This window comes from Amblyraja radiata, chromosome 5, assembly GCF_010909765.2.
Source record: "Amblyraja radiata isolate CabotCenter1 chromosome 5, sAmbRad1.1.pri, whole genome shotgun sequence".
Taxonomy (NCBI): Eukaryota; Metazoa; Chordata; class Chondrichthyes; order Rajiformes; family Rajidae; genus Amblyraja; species Amblyraja radiata.
Genome location: NC_045960.1, coordinates 71,219,458 through 71,242,066, shown reverse-complemented (window position 1 = coordinate 71,242,066; position 22,609 = coordinate 71,219,458). Strand labels below are relative to the sequence as shown.

The following is a 22,609-nucleotide window of genomic DNA, read 5'->3' as shown; positions in this document are numbered from 1 at the left end:
CGCACCTACTTTCTATGATTCTATGATTCTATAATACTGAACCCCCAATGCCGTGTGCTTTAAGTTTGTAAACTAATCTCTTATGTGGGACCTTGTCGAAAGCCTTCTGGAAGTCCAGATACACCACATCCACTGGTTCTCCCCTATCCACGCTACTAGTTACATCCTCGAAAATCCTCGATAGCATCTATGGAGCGAAGGAAATAGGCAACGTTTCGGGCCGAAACCCTTCAGACTGATGGGGGGTGGGGGGGGGGGGGCAGGGAAAAGAAAGGAAAAAGGAGGAGGAGGAGCTCGAGGGCTGAGGGATGGCAGGAGACAGCCCGAGGGCTGAGGAAGGGGAGGAGACAGCAAGGGCTAACAAAATTGGGAGAATTCAATGTTCATGCCGCCAGGATGCAGACTCCAGGCATGCAGGTGCAGCAGGCAGTGAAGAAAGTGAATGGTATGTTAGCATTCATAGCAAAAGGATTTGAGTACAGGAGCAGGGAGGTTCTACTGCAGTTGTACAGGATCTTGGTGAGACCACACCTGGAGTATTGCGTATAGTTTTAGTCTCCTATTCTGAGGAAGGACATTCTTGCCATAGAGAAGGTTCACCAGACTGATTCCTGGGATGTCAGGACTTTCATATGAAGAAAGACTGGATAGACTCGGCTTGTACTCGCTAGAATTTAGAAGATTGAGGGGGGATTCTTATAGAAACCTACAAAATTCTTAAGGGGTTGGACAGGCTAGATGCAGGAAGATTGTTCCCGATGTTGGAGAAGTCCAGAACAAGGGGTCACAGCTTAAGGATAAAGGGGAAATCTTTTAGGACTGAGATGAGAAAAACATTTTTTACACAGAGAGTGGTGAATCTCTGGAATTCTCTGCCACAGAATGTAGTTGAGGCCAGTTCATTGGCTATATTTAAGAGGGAGTTAGATGGGGCCCTTGTGGCTAAAGGGATCAGGGGGTATGGAGAGAAGGCAGGTACAGGATACTGAATTGGATGATCAGCCATGATCATATTGAATGGCGGTGCAGGCTCGAAGGGCCGAATGGCCTACTCCTGCACCTATTTTCTATGTTTCTAATGAAAAAGTAATAACCATGAATTGTTAGCTTGATTTATATCAGGAAATGAAGGCCAAGGGGGGAAATTGGATTTAAGGAGATGGTTGAGAAAATATTATATTCAATTTGTTAAACCTCCAACTATGATACAATTCTGAAGAATGTGACTAGACAATTGTAAAATTAAGTTTTCAACGCAGGTAATTTGATAATAATTCATTCTCCGTTCAACTAGTGTGTGTTGAGCATAGCATGTGTGGGAGTGTGGAAATTTGGTCTGCTTTGACCAGATACCTATCCTCAGCTATTTATGTGCAGATTCCAGAAGTCACCATTCAACAGTGAGTGGTGTTAGCTTACTGTTATTTGAAACAAGAATCTAGACTATTATTTGTCTTGTCCTGCGCAATGAATTTTATTAATTCTTTGGAAACAAAATGGGAAATATTCCCCTCAATCTCCACGTTTACATTGTTCAAGGCAACAACTTTCTATGAAGTATTGTTCAACTGTTTGCCTGGTTTGAAATTTTAAATATTGAGTTTAAAATATTTAAACTCAAATATTTTTGCCATCTTAAATTTTTTCGTAAATCTTTACATAGTTGTGGTTTGATTTGGAATGTTTCTGAATGCTATAACCTCTTAATTGTGAGGAGTTAATACACATCCACTCTTTGTGTGTTCCTGTCCTTCCTCAAGATCCACCACAGGGTGGTCGAATATGATGATAAGCAGGAAGAGGAGAGAGAGAGAGACAGTGAGTGCTCTGTGAACTGTGATAATGAGCGTGCATGGTGTTCCTCTCCCCTTTCCTTCAAAATGCACAGACACACACACGCACACATGCATACTCACACAGGACCACAAACAGACACATCCACAACGCACCTCAAATGCACCATCACAAGCTCTCACCTATGCCCACAAACACACACACATGTCAACAAATCCACTCACACACAAAGACACGTGCGCATCCACAAATGCACATGCCCACACACAAATACACACACACGTGCCCATAAACACACACACAAATACAAACATCTATATATGTATACACACACACATGCAGCATGTGGAAATGTGAGCTTGTTAATGGAAGTGAATGACCTGAGGAAAAAGTTAACCTTTTTTTCATACTGACAAATCCATGGTGAAGGATGCTGAACTGAAAGGAAGCATACAAAAGAAAAATACTACAGATGTTGGAAACTCAAAATAAAAAGTTTCAGCTTGAAGAGAATATGTGAGGATTTTTGTGCAGCCCCTTGAGATCAATCTGTGCCTGGAACTCGTATGCTAAACAACATAGAACAGTGCAGCAGAGGAACAGGTCCATTAGCCCAGAATATGTATGCAAACCATGATGCCACTTTAAACTAATCTCAGCTGCCTGCAATTGGTCAATATCCCACCATTCTCTAGCTACTTATGTGCCTGTCCAAAAGACTATTAAACATTGCTCCAGCACCATCCCTAGCAGCAGATACCAGTATTTGACATTCCTCCCTGGGAGAAAGATTGGGGGGGAAAAAATCACTATCTATGCCTTTCTTAAATTTATCAACATCTATTGACTTACCCTGCTCCTTCCCCCCAAAAATCTAATGTCAGTTGCAGCACTATCATAGCAGTGTTTTACTTCTTAGTCACACCCTTCATTTGACACTTTCAATGTTGTTGCATTCTACAGCAAACATCTACCTGAGTAAAAGCTAGGAAGCAGCAGGACTCTCTAATGGGCACATATAGTAACTCCGCAGTCAGTAGACAGTAGTCAGCATCTTGAATACAGGTTCCAGTCCTTGGCAATTGGATGCACATTGTTTTTACTCAAGAATTCAACAGAATAATGTTTGTTTTCTCTACCTGATGTATTTGTACATGGTTTGATTGCAGCCATATATGGTTTTATTTGCCAAGATAGCATGCAAAATAAAGTTTAAACGTGACAAAAATGAACCATCACTCCAAGCTGCTCAGAAACAAACATGTGAGGAACAACCTACATGAGAGGAGGGTCAGTGATCCTCTGAGTGTTGAACCCCTTCTGTGTCTCTCAAGATCATGTGTAATCAGTTTTGCTCCATGTTTTATAGATGTAAAACCTGGTGAGATCACATTTCCTTAAGTCCTCCCTGATTTTCCTTTACTCTAACCGGTGTGGATGTGGCCAGTCCTCTACTACATAGACATCAGGGTGCACTAGTAATGAATCACAGGGTTGTTGCTGCCAGGATCCTTTTGTCAATGGACAAGGGTTCACTGGCAGCCTTCTTTATGTAACCAGTTCTTTAGTGACCTCTGTTAAGGGAACGCAGGTATGTGAAAGCAGGGGTGGCGCCGAGGTGCAGCAGGAGTGCTGTTGCTTCACAGCTACAACCCTTCTCACACCTCGTCCCACCCCGACTTCAATCCCAACCACCGGAGCTGTCTGTATGAAGTTGTTCCTGTGTCCAATAGCTTTCCCCCAGATATTCCAGCCTCGTCCCGCAACCAGAAGACATGCTGGCTCGTAAATTACTCCGAACATAGGTGTGGAGTGGGAGAATCAGTGGGGAGCTAACGTACATATGAGACGAGAATAGGTTACAGGGAAGTGTGCGGGAATGGGATCAATGGGATTGCTCTGAGCTGGCATAAATTCGTAGGACCAGATGGTCTCCTTTTATGTCATAAGGAAATGAAAAATATGAGAATGCCATAAAAGAACTGCAATAGGTTGTTCCCAGCTGAAGAAATCTCAAATGTACCTCTCACCGTTCAGAAAATCCCTTGTTTTCGCCCATCTCAGCTGATCATAAAAACAGCTGTACCTTCTAACTCTGAGCCTAACTTTCCCTGTGAACATAAAAGCAGAAAAACCTGGCTTTGCAACTCGACTGGCCCCCCCATCATTCAATGTGTAACCAAGCAAATTTGTATTTTTCCAAATAGAGCGTGAGAAAGTCTAAACGCTTGATGGAATTTGGGCTCGAAAACCGCAAGAAAACTTTGTATCATCTATTGAAATTCCATCAAAAGTGTTGTGGAATATTTAGACCTGTTCTGAAGACTGCTTTACCAGTAGGCTGTATGTTAAACAATGACCACGAGTTGGTGTAAAATGAGAATAATGGAAGCAAGTGAGCACAGAAAGATCTCGGCTAGCCTCGTGCTGCTCCGGATTACCATCGCTTAGGTGCAGGTTGGAGGAGTGGTCACCTGCCTAGCCAGCTTGGACCTAGAGGAGGCCTTTGACACAGGCCTCTACTTGTCTTTTAATAAGAAACAGAAGGAGATGCAGGCAATTTGTCCTGTTCCACCAAGTCAAACAACAAATTACCTTTTCATAGGTATGATACCTGTATGCTGGTATAAAATATACATGTAAATCTGTCTACGTATAAAACATAAAAGGAGAATAGTTTATATATGGTGAGATATTGGATAACATTGATGTTCAAAGAGACCAAGGTATATGGAAATCAGGACACAAAGTGCTGCAGTACCTCAGCGGGTCAGGCTGCATCTCTGGAGAATACAGATAGGCCCAAATCTTTGCTTATCCATGTTCACCAGAGATTCAGCCTAATCCACTGAGTTACTCCAGCACTTTGTGTTTTTTTTTTTGTAAACCAGCATCTGCATTTCCTTGTGTCTACCATAAACAAATCGGTGTTGCTCTGCTTTGGTGAATCTGTGGAATTCTCTGCCACAGAAGGTAGTTGAGGCCAGTTCATTGGCTATATTTAAGAGGGAGTTAGATGTGGCCCTTGTGGCTAAAAGGATCAGGGGGTATGGAGAGAAGGCAGGTACAGGATACTGAGTTGGATGATCAGCCATGATCATATTGAATGGCGGTGCATGCTCGAAGGGCCGAATGGCCTACTCCTGCACCTATTTTCTATGTTTCTATGTTAACCTGAAAGGGGGACTACAGCAAATATTTGCTAGACTTGTTTCAAGGAAGGCAGTTTGACTATAGGAAGAGAGATTAAACTGGCTGGTTTTATAATCTCCAGAGTTTAGAAGACAGAAGATTTCACTGAAACCCGCAACATTTTTAACGTCTGGATGCAGGCTGAATGTTTTCCATGTTTGTAACATTAATTTCTTCCTTCCATTTCCGGATATTTGTTCAGTTTGTGCAACTGAATCAATATATACCACCATAGCATTTTTCCAGTTGCCAAATCACATAACTTGAAGGGCCCCATGTTTAACAGGGTTTCTTTTCTCTCTGCTGCTCGTCCGCCGTTTCAAACATGCAGCAGCGCCAGGTTGAAACTCACTCTCTTTAAGACACAAATGCCATCCTGTGTCATCCTGACATCAATGTGTGCTTTGTTCTCACATTGATCAAGTGACTGCCTTCCTTTCAAGAGCCAGGATTTTCTGATCTTTCCAGTCTCACAGTAAATCTCAGATTGACCAATACAAGATGGAACTACTGTACAGCTGCTGATCCTCTATCAACGAGACAGGAAAGGCACCTTATTCAGGGTAGAGTACTACTGAAAGCAAAACATAATATGTGGGAGTAAAGTGCCTGTCCCACTTACATGTCCTTGGCATGCAAATTATGCAACTTCATGGTCGGGTTGAGCCGCGATGGTCGGGCACGATTACATACGTACGCACAGCCGTCTGGAGCGCGCGACGTCATTTGAAGATGGACACAAAGCTGAAGTAACTCAGCGGGACCGGTAGCATCTCTGGAGAGAAGCAATGGGTGACGTTTCTTGTCGAGACTCTTCTTCAGTCTGAAAAGAAGGGTCTTGACCCGAAATGTCACCCATTGCTTCTCTCCAGAGATGCTGCCGGTCCCACTGAGTTACTCCTGCATTTTGTGTCTATCTTCAATTTTCTTGGCCCTGCTCTGGGAGTAGAAGTGGGGGCGGATCTGGACCGCAACAGTCCCAGGCCGAGTTCGGCATTCCTTTGCCTGCTTCTGCTGCTGTTGAAGGTGAGATGTTGCGTCGCGCCAGGGTCTTGGGCCTGTCCCACTTTGGCCGTCAGTTCCGCGACAGGCTGTTGGTGCGCGAAGATTTTGTTCACTATAAAAATTTCGGAGCCCCGCGTGATGTCGCGCACAACTACATACCCCTCCACGCTTCTAAGTCGGACCGGCCCCGCGCGGCCATACGATGCCCATGCGCCTCAACGCGAACACGAGGTCGCGTAATTTGCGTGCCAAAGACACGTAAGTGGGACAGGCCCTTAACTCTGCAGGTCAGGCAACAACTAGGGAGGGCATAGACAGCCAAGGTTTCGGATCAGAACCCTTCTTCAGATTCAGATTCAGATTCAGATTCAACTTCAGATTCTACAGTGTACAGTACAGAGACAACGAAATGCATTTAGCATCTCCCTAGAAAAGCGACATAAATATGAGCAATAAATAAATCTATTTTCGTGCATACAGTCATAGTATATTTTTCCTGGTGGGAGGAGTGTCCGGGGGGGGGGGGGGGGTGATTGGCAGTCACCGAGGTACAGTGTTGAGTAGTGTAACAGCCGCAGGGAAGAAGCTGTTCCTGGACCTGCTGGTCCGGCAACGGAGAGACCTGTAGCGCCTCCCGGATGGTAGGAGGGTAAACAGTCTGTGGTTGGGATGAGAGCAGTCCTTGGCGATGCTGAGCGCCCTTCGCAGACAATGCTTGCTTTGGACAGACTCAATGGAGGTGAGTGAGGAACCGGTGATGCGTTGGGCAATTTTCACCACCCTCTGCAGTGCTTTCCGGTCAGAGACAGAGCAGTTGCCATACCATACTGTGATACAGTTGGTAAGGATGCTCTCAATGGTGCAGCGGTAGAAGTTCACCAGGATCTGAGGAGACAGATGGACCTTCTTTAATCTCCTCAGGAAGAAGAGACGCTGTTGAGCCTTCTTGACCAGAGTTGAGGTATTGTGGGTCCAAGAGAGGTCATCGGAGATGTTGACTGCCAGGAACCTGAAGCTGGAAACATGTTCCACCTCCGTCCCGTTAATGTGGATGGGGGGTTGTATGCCGCCCCTAGACTTCCTGAAGTCTACAATGAGTTTGTTGGTCTTCTTGGAGTTAAGGGCCAGGTTGTTGTCAGCGCACCATGCTGCTAGGAGCTGAACCTCCTCCTTATAGGCCGACTCATCGTTGTTGCCGATGAGGCCAATCACCGTTGTATTATCTGCATACTTGATGATGGTGTTAGTACCATGTACAGGTGTGCAGTCGTAAGTGAAGAGGGAGTAGAGGACGGGGCTCAGCACACAGCCCTGTGGAACGCCGGTGTTCAGGGTGAGGGTTGAAGAGGTGTGCTTGTATAACCTAACAGACTGGGGTCTGTTGGTTAGAAAGTCCAGTATCCAGTTGCAGAGGGAGGGGTCGATGCCCAAGTCACCGAGTTTGGTGATCAGTTTAGAGGGTATGATGGTGTTGAATGCTGAGCTGTAATCGATGAACAGCATTCTTACGTAAGTGTCTCTGTTGTCGAGGTGGGAGAGCGCGGAGTGAAGTGCCGTTGAGATGGCATCCTCCGTACTCCTGTTCTTGCGGTAGGCAAACTGATAGGGATCCAGTGTGGGTGGTAGGCAGCCTTTGAGGTGTGCCAGGACCAGCCTCTCAAAGCACTTGGTGATGATGGGAGTAAGTGCAACTGGGCGGAAGTCGTTGAGGCTTGCCGCAGTGGAGTGTTTTGGCACCGGCACGATGGAGGTGGTTTTAAGGCACATGGGCACAACTGCTTGGGCAAGTGACAGGTTGAAGATGTCAGTCCAGACGTCTGTCAGCTGCGCAGCACAGGCCCCGTGGACGCGCCCGGGGATGCCGTCAGGGCCAGCAGCCTTACGTGCATTAGTCCTACTCAGTGTCACGTACACGTCGTAGGGGGTGAGTGTGAGGGGCTGGTGATCAGCAGGGGGCACAGCCTTGATGGCCATCTCTAGATTGTCCCTGTCAAAGCGGCCATACAAGTGGTTAAGCTCCTCAAGGAAGGAGGCGTCGCTGGATGTGGGGGTGGTGTTGGTGGGTCTATAGTCCGTGGTGGCCTGGATGCCTTGCCACATGCGTCGGGGGTCAGAGTTGTTGTTGAAGTGCTCCTCAATCCTGAGCTTATGGCAGTGCTTGGCCTTCTTGATGCCCCTCTTCAGGTTAGCCCTGGATGAACTGTAGGCTCGGGCATCGCCTGACCTGAAAGCGGTGTCCCGTGCTTTCAGCAGTAGCCTGACCTCGCTGTTCATCCATGGCTTCTGATTCGGGAATATGGTCACCCGTTTGAGGGAGGTGACACTGTTGATGGTGGAGTTTATAAAGTCCAGAACAAAGGATGTGTAGGAATCAATGTCCGTGTGGGAGACAAGGGTGGCCTGGGCTGCAAACGCCTTCCAGTCAGTGTTTCCAAAACACTGCTGAAGTGTGGAGTCCGCCTCCTCTGACCAGACATTAACTGTCCGCACTGTTTGTTTAACACGTCTGATGAGTGGGGAGTACTTTGGGAGCAGGAACAATGAGAGGTGATCAGACTGTCCAAGGTGGGGGAGGGGGACGGCTTTGTAAGCTTCAGCCATGTTAGTGTAGACTTTGTTCAGTGTCTTGTCTTCTCTAGTGGCGAAGGAGACATGTTGGTGGAATTTGGGGAGTACAGTCTTCAGGTTGGAGTGATTGAAGTCACCCGCAACATTGAAGGCTGCCTCGGGGTTGTGAGTCTGTTGTTTGCTAATGGCAGTATGCAGATCTTTCATTGCAAGCTTGGCATTAGCATCAGGAGGAATATAGGCTGCAGTACAACAGTGGAGGTAAACTCTCTGGGCAGATAGAACGGTCTGCATCTAACCAAGAGGAACTCCAGGTTAGCTGAGTAGTGACTCTCGATGATGGTGGAGTCCGTGCACCATGCTTTGTTTACATAAATGCACAGACCCCCACCTCTGGTCTTACCGTCAGTACTGACCTCAGTCAGTAATGGCCCGACCCAAGATGCTGTCTGACCTGCTGAGTTCCTCCAGCACTTTGGGTTTTGCTCAATATTCCAGGATCTGTAGTTTCTTGTCGCCAGAGATACTGCTAAACTGGGAATTGAGCAATAAAATATATTTCCTGAGTAAGTTCTTAAAGAAATGTTTTTTAAAGCTGTGCAAAGAAGAAAGAATTTTCTTTTGGTTAGAGAGGGAAACAGAAGGGCAGAGATTTGGAGATGAGTTATGATATTGAAAGCTAAGACGGTGGCATGGTAGCGCAGCGGTAAAGCTGCTGCCTTACAATGCTTGCAGCGCCAGAGACCCGGGTTCGGTCCTGACTACGGGTGCTGTCTGTACGGAGTTTGTACGTTCTCCCCATGACCGCATGGGTTTTCTCCAAGATCTTCGGTTTCATCCCACTCTCCATAGGCGTACAGGTTTGTAGGTTAATTGGTTTGGTGTGTGTAGGATAGTGTTAATATGCGGGGATCGCTGGTCATTGCTGACTCGGTGGGCCAAAGAGCCTGTTTCCGCGCTGTATCTCTAAACTAATCTAAAATAAAATAAAGAGAAAGTATATTCAACACAGAGTAAAACAGATTAGCAAAGAGAATGACAGAGTAGAAAAAGAAGAGGAAACAAATATGAGAAGGAGTCACAGGTTTGGTTGTTTTTTTTACCATATGCTAAATTGAAGGCCATTAAACTATTAACATAACTCTATTTTCATGGCAACAATGAAACCCAGCATAGATACAATGATGCAACCAGGATCTTGTGACCAAATATCTCACATGATGTATCTGAGAAAATTTGTCTTGGAATTATGAGATTTGAAACATATATTTCACAACATTTAACTATTTAAGAAAAATCCACAAATTCATTCCATGGATTTTCTGTGATATAGTGGCTGGATTTAAGCCAGATGGATAACAGCTGGAAGCATGCAGTAGTTCTCCGGGCACCCTAATCACTCCTAGTGATAGATGCAACTCGTTGTATTTCCCAAGAGTGCTTTCCATTACTAAATGTAACTTGTCTTTCATCTAGGTATGGATTGTTTATTAGCAATATTTCCGCACCTAAATTGCTTGATTTCTTCCAAATAAACAGTCGTAACCTTGATAATTAACTTCCTATTTCTTGCGGAAGTTTTTATTTACCCTTCAATTAATTTCAGGTTTAATCTCACAAATGTGAACCATGTTTGCCTTTCCCAAGCAGTAACCATTTCGCTGTGTGCCCCTTGAAAAGGATTTTAATTATTTTTATTTAAACAGTCGTGCTTCAGAATCCATGAACATAAGATTTATAAATAACTAATATAAAATAGCAATTATTTTATTTCACATAGGAAACATGGATTTCATTTGTTTATATATTTTGCATTTTGCATTTTGGTGTGTCCAAATTGCTTTGCAAATTCACTGTATGAATAACATAAAACAATTTGATGTTATTCACACAGTGATTTTCATTATTATGATGCTTTGTTGCTATGTTGATTAGTAATGGGCCTGTCGGTCTTATGCGACTTTTTTGGCGACTGCCGGCACCCGTAATAGGTCGTTGCAGGTCATTGAAAATTTTCAACATGTTTAAAATCCAGCGGAGACCAGAACAAGGTACGACTCTTTGGGCGACTACTCACGACCATACAGGCTTCACCCCGAGACATGTCACCGGGGTGTCGTCTGTATGGTCGTGAGTAGTCTCCTCAGTCGCCCAAAGAGTCGTAGCGTCTTTCTGGTCGCCACTGGATTTTCAACATGTTGAAAATTTTCGGCGACCTGCTACGACCTATGACGGGTGCCGGCAGTGGCTGAAAAAGTCGCGTAAGTGGGACAGGCCCATAAGGGTGTCAACATTTGGGGAGAAATTTGTCGACTGGCAAATAGGGTTGAGAGGAAAAGGTAGATAGCCATGATTGAATGGCAGAGTAGATGAAACATAGAAAATAGGTGCAGGAGTAGGCCATTCAGCCCCTCAGGCCAGCACCGCCATTTAATACGTCATGGCTGATCATCCAAAATCAGTACCCCGTACCTGCTTTCTCCCCATATCCCTTGATCCTGCCATCCCTAAGAGCTATTTCTAAGTCTCTCTTGAATATATCCAGTGAATTGGCCTTAACTGCCTTCTGTGGCAGAGAATTCCACAGATTCACAATTCTCTGGATGAAAACGTTTTTCTGTCCTAAATGGCCTACCCCTTATTCTTAAACTGTGACCCATGGTTCTTGACTTCCCCAACATCAGGAAGCATTCACTGATGGGCTCAATGGCCCAATGTCTTATAGGTCGTAGGGTTTTGTACCTGACCCACAGTAGCATTAATTTTCCTCGAATTCCCTCAACTTTTACCGTAAAGTATTTGACTCAAAACATTGTAGAATATTGGAAGTGAATGGGTTTTCCAGTGAACTATATTCCCAAGCCTCTGCATCATTTGTGTCCATCCATCAAAATATACATCCAAATTAATCTGTATGTAAAAATGGCCAAGCCTCTGATTCCCAAATGTGACCAATTTCCAGTTGTGTACATTCAAGGTTAATTTCTCAACATTGCAACTAATTTTAAACTCTATAATGATACAGCGATATGTTCTGATCTTTTATTTGCTATTTCTGACAGCATATTTTAAAAATGGACACCTCCCCCTGAGTTCTGCATATAAACTTTTTAATTTAATCCATTGTTATGACAATGTACAAGTTGTAACAAATTAAAAAAGGATACCCAGTTGGATACCCAAAAGAATACTCACGGAAAGAGCCATGCTAATAAGCAAGGCTGTTAGTAAAATGAATGGAAAATGTATTTTCATACTAGCAGGGGTAGTATATATTTGAGAATATTCTTATGAGAAGGGGTAGGTACTTTGGCACTTTTTAGCATTGTCAAAATGTGATTTGGGTCACACTCTGACAGGAAACTTTAAACTGTCATCTTAAATGTTATTCTATACCACTGTTCAGAATATTTTTCATGTCTTTAAATAAACAAACAAACCTGTTTATTTAACTGCACATATAAAATTAAGCATTAATTGCTGCCATGGAGGGAAACCAATTTATCATCATTTAAACCACCTCAAAAAGTCTGGTGAAGATTGAGTCCAGTGTCAGGTCTCTTGTAAGAATTGCACAGCAGCTCCACCTTTTACAAGGGCAAAGGAAATTCCTGCAGACATGGGGAATTCTGCAACCAGGTCCCTGCCATCATGAAGTGAGTTCAAACAGAGCTATTTGGCAAAATTCACTGGAATCAATTCAGGACATACTTATTTAAAAATAAGATTGGTGTTAGTATTGGCTTATTATTATCATGTGCATTGAGATACCGTGAAAACCTTTTGTTTGTGTGCTAAGTTAAATCATACTATAAATAAGTACAGTTAAGCCATACACAAATGCATCAGGTCTTGCTAAGAGAAAAATATCAGTGCAGAATATAGTTTTATAGCATTATAGTTACAGAGAAAAAGTCTGTCTACAATGTGGAAAATTGACAGATTAGGACTGCACCCTAGCTTATGGGGGGACCACTCAGTAGTTTGATAACACAGGGGAGGAAGCTGTTCCTGAATTTGGAGGTAAGTGTTCCAAAGCTTTTGTATCTTCTGATAGACTGGTGTGAAAAAGGTCTTTGATTATATTGGCTGCATTCCCAAGGCAGAGTGAGGTGTCAAAGAGTTGTTGGTGGGGAGACTGGTCTATATGATGGACTAGGCTACATCCACAACTCTCAGCAATTTCTTGTGATCTTGGGCAGAGCTGTTCCTAAACCAAGCTGTGTTGCAACTCGATAGTATGCTTACCACGGTGCATCTGTAGAAATTTGTAAGAATTGTTGGAGATATGCCGAACTTCCTAAGTCTCCTGAAGAAAGAGAGGTGTTGGTATGCCTTTTTGGCTGCAGCTTTAATACGGTTGGTTCAGGACATTTTCACTTCGGCACCATTGATGCTGATTGCAGCATGTACTCCCACCACACTTTCTAAAGTCAATAACTAGCTCCTTTATCTTGCTAACATTGAGGGAGAGGTTGGTGTCCTGACACCAGTCTGTGACAGCAGTGGCCTACTTATTTAGGGTAGCCGCCGAGTCCTTGAATATGGACCAGTGCATTGGACCAAGGACCGAGTCCTTGAATATGGACCAATGCACCACTCGGGAAGAATCTCAACTGTTTCCTCGGAACAGCACAATACGACTTTGTACCATATCCTCCCGTTTCAGTTTCTGCTTGTGAGCAGGAACTAGAAACACTTATTGTCAGATTTTCCAAAGTTGAAGTGGGAAGCATCTTTGGTGGTTGTGTCGTAGTGACCAAGGCTGTTTGTTCCTTCCCATACCTCTGTCTTGTTCTGCACCTTCCCATATCTCCAGTGTCCCCCTCCCTGACTCTTAGCTTCATGAAGGGTCTCAACCCGAAATGATACCTATTCCATTTCTCCAGAGATGCTGCCTGACCCGTTGAATTACTCCAGCATTTTGTGTCTATCTTCGGAGTAAACCAGGAAATGCAGTTATTTCTTACACACTGTTTGATCCTCAGGTGGGACAGTGCTGAGAGTATTTTGGTAACACAATCTTACAGTTGGCCCTGGCTTTTACGAACATGGCCTTAGGGGTAATTTGTTTCAAGGTTATTGGTAGCAGTGTGTAGTTCTTCATGCAAGCTTAGCATCAGCTTGGAGTGGACTGTTTCAGGATAGCAGAAGAGAATTCCCACGGCAGGGATTAGGAATGGTACTTTACCTTGTGATATTCCAGGTCTGGGGACTGGGAGCTCATCAGGACAGATACGTCTGAGCACCATGACAAGTCACAGACTGGCTCCAACCAACCAACGAATGCCATCTAAATCCTCATGAGACAAGGTCATTATCTTTGTGGAACTGGTGCTACCTATCAGTTTTTAGCCTAGGACTAAATATTGTCCAGATCTTGCTGCTTGCATGCATGGAATTAGTTGGAGCCAGACCTTTTTGCATGAAACACACTTTCAATAACCACTTGGCTCTCATCAACAACTGCAGCTTTGGATGCTGGAGTATTGTGTAGTAGGTCTTGTGTTTGACACGTCAAAAGGATGATAATGAAAGGCTTCTAAGCATGCATTCATCATATCATCTTGATCCTTGAAATAATACTGGCATATCATAATCATTAAGGTAAAGAATCGCAATTGGCCCTTGGTTCTCAAATAATAACTTTAATAGGTCTGTGTCTTTATAGTGGCCGATATTTCAAAGGTGTTGAAGTATGATGGTAGGAAAGTCTTTTTGCAATTACAAGACCTGGTGTTACCATATCTAGAGTATTGCAAACAGCTTTTTTTTGGTCAGATAATTGAAGGAAACCAACCTGATTTATTGTAGTACTATATTCAGGCCAAGACCTGCGACCTTACACCCTTTAGACCTCCCTGATCCTAAAATTGCCGGGCGGGTTTTCTGCTTTAAGTTAGCCCATGTGAAGTGGAATCTGAGTGCAGACCACCCTAGCTAATATGCCCACTAAGCCTTACTCATGTCAATGCCTCCCTCATGTCTAGCAGAAGAGATTATGAACAATAATTAAAATGTCCAAAATGGTATCCTTTCCCTGAAACGTGCCAGTCTGGATGCCTGTCTGATCCCTGATCTGCATCTCCTCACCAGGCAGCGTTGTAACTTTAATCTGCTGAGTAAAGTTATGTTCATTAGTGTTCGAGATTTTGTTCATTAATGGAAATTTAACATATACTCTATCCCTCCCTTCCATGCCATGTGAAAAAAATCAAATCCCCATACCTTCTTTCATTTTATACAACTTAAAGCATGAAACATTGTGTATCTGTGGCACTTTAAAATCAGTGAGCATCATTATCTTTAATAAGACTTGACAAACACCACGGGGCTCTCCATTTGTTCCTCAGTGGGATCCTGTGAAATCAGGCATTCCTCTAGTTTCCAAACTTTTCCTGCTAAAATCATGCAAATGTTTCTTTTACAGATGGTGTTCAGCAGAAATATTTAACCGATTTTTGTTCTCGTGTAAATATAATGCCCTGATAGGAGAAAGTCATTTTTAAAGTGAGCACTTTCAGGAAAGCCAAAACTTCAAATGCAAAGTGACTAAAACATTTTGGCCCTTTTGAAAGCTCCATCGTTCATGGAGCTTACTGTCGACGTGCTCTGCATGGGCATAATCCCATCCTATTCGAAGCAAATGGGTTTAATTATAATGCGTTATTATATTCAAATGCAGTCATGTTGCCTTCTCAGCAAGATCAAGCAGTCGAAAAGGCTGCTGGAAAATTGCACTTGGCACAGAAATCTGATGATTCTAGTCCTGTGGATCCAGGCCAAAGTTTCAATTCCCCCAGCACCTGTTCTGCCCCTGTGCTGCTGGATTTAGCACCTGAAAATGTACCCCCTTGTCTGTCACCAGCTATTAACCTTTGAACTCTGATTTATGGTAAGATTTGAAACTACTAAATGTAATTTTGAAAAACGTACTTATTCGAGAAATGTACTCATGTTTTAAATGGCATTTCATTATTATTTGTGTCTCATTTGAAGTTAAAAAAATGCAAATATTTTACTCAAAGCTGTAAATCTACACTTTATTGTACTCTGCTTCTAAAGGCACCCAATAAATCACATTCTTTTTTATGGATTAAAAGTGAATTGTGGATCAACTTATACTTTTTTTAAATAGGCACACATTTTGTGTTCCAAGAATGTCCTAAATCCGTCCAAGAATAATATCAGTGTTGAGATGTAATAATTCCAAGCCCTGCCCAGTGATGTATTCTGACAACATTCTAATCCATTTCTTGGCCAAGTAGCTAGTCATCTGGGCACTCTGCGAATTCTGAACTTTTGGCCACTTGTTTCCAAAGCAACTGTCATAAATAATATTCAACTTATTTCCTCTTAGCAGTTAAAGTACACTGGTTTAAATAATTCCAAAATACAAATGGAAGGTATGTGATTAAATAATTGACAGCTTAAAGTACTTTGGTGATTATTTGTTAAGTGCTGTGAAACATTTCTTGAAAGCCAGCTGCTGTTCCCTCATCACTAAAAATGTGAACCTAAAATTAAAAAATAAGCCAGCTAAATATGGGAAAAGTTTTTCATAATTGCAGTTTCAAATTATATTTTTTTGTCGAATGAGAACTTGAGTGTTGTAAAGAAGGTTCTGGTAATCATTCCAGAAATTATTTTTGTAGGAATCTTAAGACTATTCCAATCGGAATGTCTTGAACTGAAATAGACAATACTGCCTTCAGTGAACTGAAGTTTCCAAGCACAACTTCAAACAGAATATGTTGCAAATAGTTCTTTCCAGCTTAATCTCCTCTGCAATTATACTTGTGAAGTTTCCATGCCCTTCACAAGCAATGAAAATTCTGAAAATATATTCGCAAACTTTACTCAAGCCAGCACAGTAACATAATTTATAAGATCACCTGTCTAAGGCTAAAAAAAATGATGTGCCAAGTACAATGATATATAAGATATGAAGCTTGTTGAAACTGTATTTGGAAAGAAGTGGATACCACCTTACATAGTATGTTATGATGCATGCAGATTTATTTAAACATTGCATAATCTGTTCCAGTCAATCCTGATGTAAAAAATCAGTGGTGTATCCCTGTTTTATTTGCAATAACCATATAACAATTACAGCACGGAAACAGGCCATCTCGGCCCTTCTAGTCCGCGCCGAACACTTACTCTCACCTAGTCCCATCTACCTGCACTCAGACCATAACCCTCCATTCCTTTCCCGTCCATATACCTATCCAATTTATTTTTAAATTATAAAATCGAACCTGCCTCCACCACTTTCACTGGAAGCTCATTCCACACAGCTACCACTCTCTGAGTAAAGAAGTTCCCCCTCATGTTACCCCTAAACTTTTGTCCCTTAATTCTCAAATCATGTCCTCTTGTTTGAATCTTCCCTACTCTCAATGGAAAAAGCTTATCCACGTCAACTCTGTCTATCCCTCTCATAATTTTAAAGACCTCTATCAAGTCCCCCCTGAACCTTCTTCGCTCCAAAGAATAAAGACCTATCTTGTTCAACCTTTCTCTGTAACTTAGGTGCTGAAACCCAGGCAAAATTCTAGTAAATCTCTGTACTCTCTCTATTTTGTTGACATCCTTCCTATAATTGGGCGACCAAAATTGTACACCATACTCCAGAATTGGTCTCACCAATGCCTTGTACAATTTTAACATTACATCCCAAATTCTATACAATGCTCTGATTTATAAAGGCTAGCACACCAAAAGCTTTCTTTACCACCCTATCTACATGAGATTCCACGTTCAGGGAACTATGCACAGTTATTCCAAGATCCCTCTGTTCTACTGCATTCCTCAATTCGCTACCATTTACCATGTATGTCATACCATGTACCATGCAATATGATGCAGTTTCAGACAGTATTTCTTCCAGCAGTGAAATGTGATGACAAATGTTTTTGTGTCATTTTGCTTCATTAGGGAAATTGAATAGGTCACCCTTATTTCCCCAGTTATTTCTTAATCAGAGGTGCACCGGATGACATCATTCCCTGTGCAATGGTGCTTTTGAAGAAAGCACCAGAGCCTGCATCATATTGTCCCAAGAGCAACTATTGCACATTCTCAGGCAACTCACCCCTCCCGATGCTACACTGAACTGTGACCTCTATTAGGTAAGATTCTGACCCGAGGTTTGGACCCATTCCCATCCACGCCAAGACTGGCTCAAGGATTGGTCCAATTCCAATACACGCCAAGGGCGTGGCTGACTCAAGGCACAGACCAACCCCTCACCCCAACCCCTCTCGATTCAAGGCAAAAACCTGATCTCACTCCTCATCCTTTCATCCACTATATTTGTCAAATGTTGAACTAGAAATTTGTCAATTCCAGATTAAGGTACCTCCAAAAGTAAGAACATGAACTCAAAATGCAAACCCTATCCTTTGCCTTACTCTCCTCAACCTCAATTCAAGGCTAATGCCTGATCTTTCTCCCCTTTGCACCTAATCCCCCAATTTGAATCAAGTCACTGGTCTGAATCCCTCCCCACCTCCCATTTGGTTGTGCATCAGATTTCCATGCACCAAAATGTAATGCTGGAATATCACACCTTAAAATGGTTTCAAAGCATCTCATTCATTTGTCATATATTTCATCGAAGAAATAGCTGCTGATGGAGTGAATTCAGGAACCAAAACTTTATTGACAGTATGTATTTTGTGTCTCCCTTTTAGCTTATCTTTTACTATGGATCAAATGATCACTGGTGTCCTGTTGCCTATTATGAAGATATGAAGAAAAGTTTTCCAGAAGGAACTATTCTTCTTTGCCAAAAAGGAATTCGTCATGCCTTTGTTTTGGATGCCAATGTAGAGATTGCTCAATTGGTTATAGAATGGTTAAAGACAGATCTTGCAAACTTGTAATAAACCTTACTGTGTGTATATAATGTAAAATTTAAATAATTATTTAATTTAAATAATTATTTAAATTTTAATTAAATTATACTTTAAATAGTCTTAGGATTTAAGAACAGAGATATGCCCATATTATTTGAACAAAAATTTTAGACATGACTTCCAAGCAGACTTGATAAGGTGTTTGCATGAATGAATATTTGGTTGCTAAAGCTATTTATGATTGCAATGTAATTTTAGTATCTATGAATAGCCCGAGCAAGTAAATCTGTTTTGTGTCAGGGTCATTTTTACAGGCTAATATCCATTGGCATTCATTGTTTGCTTGTAGTTCATTTTACTAGTTTTATTTTTCAATCTAAGGAATGTTTTAGGGTTGTGGAAAAGCATAGATGCAACTTTTCCAAGCCCTGCCAATCACTGGCAAGGGAAAATATTACGTTACTTTAAGATCATTCTTCTGTATTTGTCAAACTCTCATCTAACAAATCTCAACTAACTTGAAACCTGTCAAGACCAAATTAGCAATTAAGGTATTTCCAGATTTGGAGAGCCTTGAGTAATTGTGTCTGGAGTCTGTTAATGGAACTAAAATTTGTTTCAAATAAAGTACTCCATTGCCGACCTTGTAAAGATTCATCACCAACTCCCCGAACCCCCCTCCTCCCTTCTGCCTGAACTTCAATCATTCGCCCCTTTCTCCCACGAAAAAAGTTTTGTATTGTCTTTTGTTTGCTATGGAGAACCTTTATTGGCAACACCACCGCTGTAATGTCTACTGCAAATGAAAATGGGAACTCTTTAGCTTTGAATGTGTGCTGCCTTCCCACTTCACCGTGGGGAGGGGAACCTACATAAATGTACTTGGTAATACAGTTTTCAACCTTCTTATTACTGCCCACACTCGTTTGCTGTAGTGATTCCATTAGTTAGAGAAAATTGCATATGCCCAGGGTTGTTTACATTTTAAATTGAAATGAGGGAACTACACATTTAATGTATTTCTATCTGTGCTTCACATGTATGCTGCAAACATCAGTTAAGCCCTGCGCCCAGTGTTAAGATAGCTAGGCTGTGCATCAGTGGTTTCAACGACAAAAGTCTTATGAAATATGCCCATGCATATATTTATCCATCAGTTAACATTTTACAGCACGTTGTTAATTAACAGCTACTATCTAGTTATAGCAGCAGCCCCCTGAGACATTCTGAAGCAATTTTCCATCCTCCTGTCAATCTTCCAAAACAAAGCAACCAGGCCATTCAAAGACTCCATTCTTTCCTTTCCTACAGCTCTTTCCTACACAAAGACTCCATAGTGGGTTATATTTAAATTGCCATGCTGTGCTTTCTAAATTATTTAGTTCTTAATATAATCTCAGGCTCTACTAATATTTTTTACTGCGCAGTCATTATTTAAGATTTTGATCTTGCCTCCCTCAGGACAAGAATCTTTCTGGTTTACATGATGAAATAACATCTAAAGTGCCTACAATAACACCATGCAACCAAGGGCTTGTGGCAATGCAGAAGGGCATAGCATTTCCTGAGTGGACCATTCCATGCTTCTTGGCATTTTTTACATTATTTCATGCAGCACCTAATGGAAACCAGTATGTCATTACACCTAATATTAGGCAGTGGCATTTGCATCACCTTTTTTTCCATGTACACTCAACATCGTAATCCGCATTGAATCCGTCCAGAGCAGCAACAATGCCCAACATCTCCTTTGGGAGCTAGGATGCCTTTGTGAATGTCAAGGATGTCAATTTACGGATGGTCTTTCAATGTGAAGTGTGTCCCTCCAACCTGCTTCTTTAGTTCTCTACACCAGGATGGTGACACAAGAGGCTGCAGAAGTTAAAATCTGCAGCAAAAATCAAACTGATGCAGGAACTCAGCAGGTCGAGCAGCATCTGTAGATGCAAAGTAATGGTCACTGTATTTGGGTCAAGACCTTGTATCTGGGCTGGTGCTACCCATGTTCTCCAGAGTTGCTGCCTGATCTACTGAGTTGCTTCAGCAGTTCGTGTCCTTTTTAGAGAATAGCAGAGTTTCTTCTCCCTCTTCCTTCTTGGCTGCATGGTGTTTCTCAGTTAGGTGGTGGGTGCAGATTATGAGAATGCTGTTTTGTGCTGATCAGTGAGTTTCTTATGATTATCTGCAATAAGGGCTCAGAATGGAGCATTGCAATAGCAAGTGCAAAAGACCCAAAGTGCTGGAGTTTCTCAGCAGGATCGTGCAGCATCTTTGGAGAACATGGATAGGTGACATTTCAGGTTGGGACCCTTGTTCAGACTGATCTTGGGTGGGGTGGGGGAGGGAAGCTGGAGAAGATGAGGATCAGGACAAAGCCTGGCAAGTGATGGGTTAGATACAGGTGATGCAGGGGGCAGGTTTGATAGCCAGATGGATGGACAAATCCCTGAGATGAAAAGATAGGTGTGAGACAAAAAGATTGAAGACTTGCAAATTGTGAAGCTAGAGAAGGAATGTGTGTGGTAAGGGAGTAGGAGGGAAGGGGCATTAGGTCCTAATCCAGGTGGGGCACATGGGAGAGAGCAGGGTAAGAAAGGGGAGGGGTGGGAGAAGAAAGAGGGTGGGGAGTTGAAGATGCCAAAAATTTGAAAATTCAATGTTCAAACCTTTCTACGGCATATCAGCGGAATATGAGGTACTGTTAATGGGACCAGCGAGCATACAAGCAGGTAATCCACACTGACGCATTCCATTGTGTTTTATTTTAGTTCCATTTTTATTATGTGTGTTCTGCAAAATAATCTATTATTTATTAGCCATGCATTTGACATGTGTTAAACATTCTCGTCCTCTTGTGAGAGCCTTATAATAATTCTGATTGTAAAATAAAAAGCTACATGGAAAAACATCACTACTTGTTTAAACTCAGCGGGTGCAGCAGCGTCTATGGAGCGAAGGAAATGGGCAATGTTTCGGGCCAAAACCCTTCTTCAGACTGAAGAAGGGACAAGCAAGGTCAAGGGGGTTGTCAACTCTTGTGCCAAGGAATTTGAACTTCATAGGTTTAGTGTTAAATGGTTTGGTGTTGTTCAAAAGCAGGTACTTTTAAATGGTCCCAAACGACTTATACACTTGACACTGTCTTCTGGACAGAGGATCATGACCCGCTGAGTTTCTCCAGCATTTTAGTCTACCTTCGATTTTCCAGCATCTGCAGTTCCTTCTTAAACTACTTGTTTAAGTTGTGTTGTAATCTCTCTCCTGAAGGTTAATTGTTTGTTATACTCCAACATAGAGGATCTCAGTCCTGTTTTTAACTAAATTGTATGTTTTAACTGCATTTCCAGTTGCTGATTGAAGGAAGAATTTTTAAGTTATACAAGTCTTGGTAGAGGGCTGTCTTACAAATGGATCAATGCAAGGAACTAAAGCACATAGAAGATGTACTGTGATAACAGGGTGACACTTGTTAAGGTAAAAATGAATAGGATCTGGATGTGTGCAAGCTTAATTCAATGACAATCCACCAAATGTGATTTATTGCACTGTAAATAAAACTAAACTTCCAATATGTCCCATGGTTTATTTCCATTCCAAGCATAAGTGAAACAAATTAGTCCACTAAATGAAGAATTGTGGAACTCATCAGGCCTTTTACAAAAATGTTTGGAATAATTGTATAGTTCAGTTATTGCAGAAGGCATCAGTGATTATCTCATGAAATCTCATTTTCTGCATGTACAGTATATTCTGTGCTCACCTACCAAGCTAAAAGACAGGTCTAATTCATTCTAAAACGTCATCATGTATCACAAATGGCTCACAATGCAACAGACCATAAACTACGGTATTCAGACAAGTTGTTTATTGAATAAAACTTTGGGACATAACATACTTTTTTCTTTACAGCTCTATGCTTAGGAATTGCAACCTGTAAACCACTAAAGATTAAAACAAATTGAGCTGTTTTATGCACAACTACCCCATCTAAAATCAAGGATAAAAGTATTTGCAAAATAAATTAAATCGGGTGCTAATCCATAGGTTCATAAGTGATGGGAACTGAATTAGGCCATTCAGCCTATCAAGTCTACTCCACCATCCAATCATAGCTGATTTAACTCTCCCCCCAACCCCATTCTCCTACCTTCTCCCCATAACCTCGACACCTGTACTAATCGAGAATC

At 42.2% G+C, this 22,609-nt stretch overlaps 1 protein-coding gene across 1 annotated transcript in view; it reads left to right on the top strand.

Annotated features, from left to right (window-relative positions):
• ldah (lipid droplet associated hydrolase) overlaps positions 1-21,993 on the top strand; it is a 295,875-nt gene extending 273,882 nt beyond the window's left edge. Inside the window, exons 8-9 of the mRNA XM_033021529.1 lie at positions 18,258-18,474; positions 18,518-21,993. Coding sequence (XP_032877420.1) covers positions 18,258-18,449 — 192 coding nt within the window. The 3' untranslated portion in view covers positions 18,450-18,474; positions 18,518-21,993. The remainder of the gene's footprint in view (positions 1-18,257; positions 18,475-18,517) is intronic.
• The last annotated feature ends 616 nt before the right edge of the window (positions 21,994-22,609 follow it).